The 1,587-nt window shown below is 71.5% G+C and overlaps 1 protein-coding gene across 1 annotated transcript in view; it reads right to left on the bottom strand.

Moving 5' to 3' along the window:
- VAV2 (vav 2 guanine nucleotide exchange factor) overlaps positions 1–1,587 on the bottom strand; it is a 74,530-nt gene that overhangs the window by 17,477 nt on the left and 55,466 nt on the right. Inside the window, exons 5-6 of the mRNA XM_012721184.1 lie at positions 1,228–1,313; positions 476–608 (exon numbers count right to left, since the gene is read on the bottom strand). Of these exons, the coding sequence (XP_012576638.1) occupies positions 476–608; positions 1,228–1,313 (219 nt within the window). The remainder of the gene's footprint in view (positions 1–475; positions 609–1,227; positions 1,314–1,587) is intronic.

Here is a 1,587-nt window from a genome sequence, read left to right as displayed (position 1 = left end):
GGCTCCGAGGCCACGGCCACGCCCCCGGGCACAGCCCCAGCCACGGCCACGCCCCACTGAAACAGCCCCATCCCTACGGACAAGGCCCAACTCAGAGCCAGGGCCCTGCCCGTCCACTGGGGCCCACCTCCAGCCGCTGCTTCCTCCTGGCTGGACACCCGTCTCACAAGCCAGAGCCAGGCCCCTGTGGCCCCCCCGAAGGGCGAGAGGCCGCATGGGGGGCAGGCCTGCCTGCTGCAGAGGCCAGGGCGGGCTAGAGCTGTGTCAGACCAAGGCTCGCAGCCTCAAGGGAGGCCTCCCCAGCAAGGCGGGGTCACCCCGCCACACCCTCGCAGCGACAGAGGGTGACGGACACCGAAGCCCATCCCAGAGTGGGCGGTCGGCGCCGGTCAGCGCCAAGTCCACACCGCGCCCCCTTCCTCGAGGCCACCCTCGGCGAGGCCCTCTGCCCGGCTGAGGGGTCCCGCGGCCCCACCTTCTTGATGTCCTTGTTGTTCATGGGGTCATCGGTCATCTTGTGGAAGAGCAGCTCGATGATCTCCTTCAACTCGTAGCTGTAGCCCCTCCTCTTGCAGACGATGACCACCTTGTCGAATAGGAACAAGTACCTGGCCGCAGCGGCCAGGGCCGTCAGCATGCCCGCGCACTGCACTCCAGGGCCACGGCGGCCGTGGGCACCTGGGGTGGGCGGGAGGGAGGCTGAGCCCCCAGCCCCTCGCCTGCAGCTCCCAGTCCCCCCGGCCCGGCCCTCCCGGCCCTTGTGAGCCGCAGCTAGGATTTGCCACACCAACACACCTCCTCCAGGAAGCCCTTCTGGGGACTCCGCGACCCAGGGGCCACCCTGGGGTCACTGCCTGCTCACCTGCCCACCCCGTACTCCACTGGGAGCCCCGTGAGGACAGGTCCCAGCTGCTGGGATGCACCCCAGCCCTGCACACATTGGGGGCGCACAGACCCCAGCCGGCTCACCCGGAGCCGGGCCCCCACGGCTGGCTGTCCCTCACAGGGGCCTGGGCCCCCCAGCCTGGCCCAGTGCTGGCCACGGGCAGGGCAGCGCGGCCACTGGCTGACTGGGTCCCGGACAGCCTCCTCCCCGAGGCGGGAGGAAGCAATTAACACAGAACAACACAGAGGCGCGGGCGGGGCTCTCTCCACAGGAAGGCCCGTTTCCAGCCCCGTGCCCGGCGCCCGGCCGGGAGCCCGCCACCTCGCCCGCCGCCCGCTCACCTGTCCTGCTTGGTGTGGTTCACTATGGACCGGACCTTCAGCTCCCCGTCTATCTTCGGCCTCCCAAACTCCTCCAGTTTCACTTGCTGGGAAGGAGGGCAAGTCCGTCAGCCCTGGGCCTGCCAGGGCCCACTGCCAGCAGCCCTGGGGAACGGGCAGCGGGCACAGGCCCAAGGCCGCTTCGCACAGCGGGAGGGAGCCGGAGGCCTGGGGCTCCGCGGGCGGGTGGGGGTGTCTGGCCCTGCAGGCTCCCGGCCTGCCCCCGCCCGCCACGGCGGGACAAGGAGCGATTGATGGCCGGGCCGGGTAACAGGCGGCACTGTGTGCCGCCCGGCCGGGCGCGGGGCTGGCGGCCCGCCC

The sequence above is a fragment of the Condylura cristata genome, unplaced genomic scaffold, assembly GCF_000260355.1.
Source record: "Condylura cristata isolate star-nosed mole 26May11 unplaced genomic scaffold, ConCri1.0 scaffold00006, whole genome shotgun sequence".
Classification (NCBI taxonomy): domain Eukaryota; kingdom Metazoa; phylum Chordata; class Mammalia; order Eulipotyphla; family Talpidae; genus Condylura; species Condylura cristata.
This window is presented reverse-complemented; position numbering and strand designations above follow the sequence as displayed.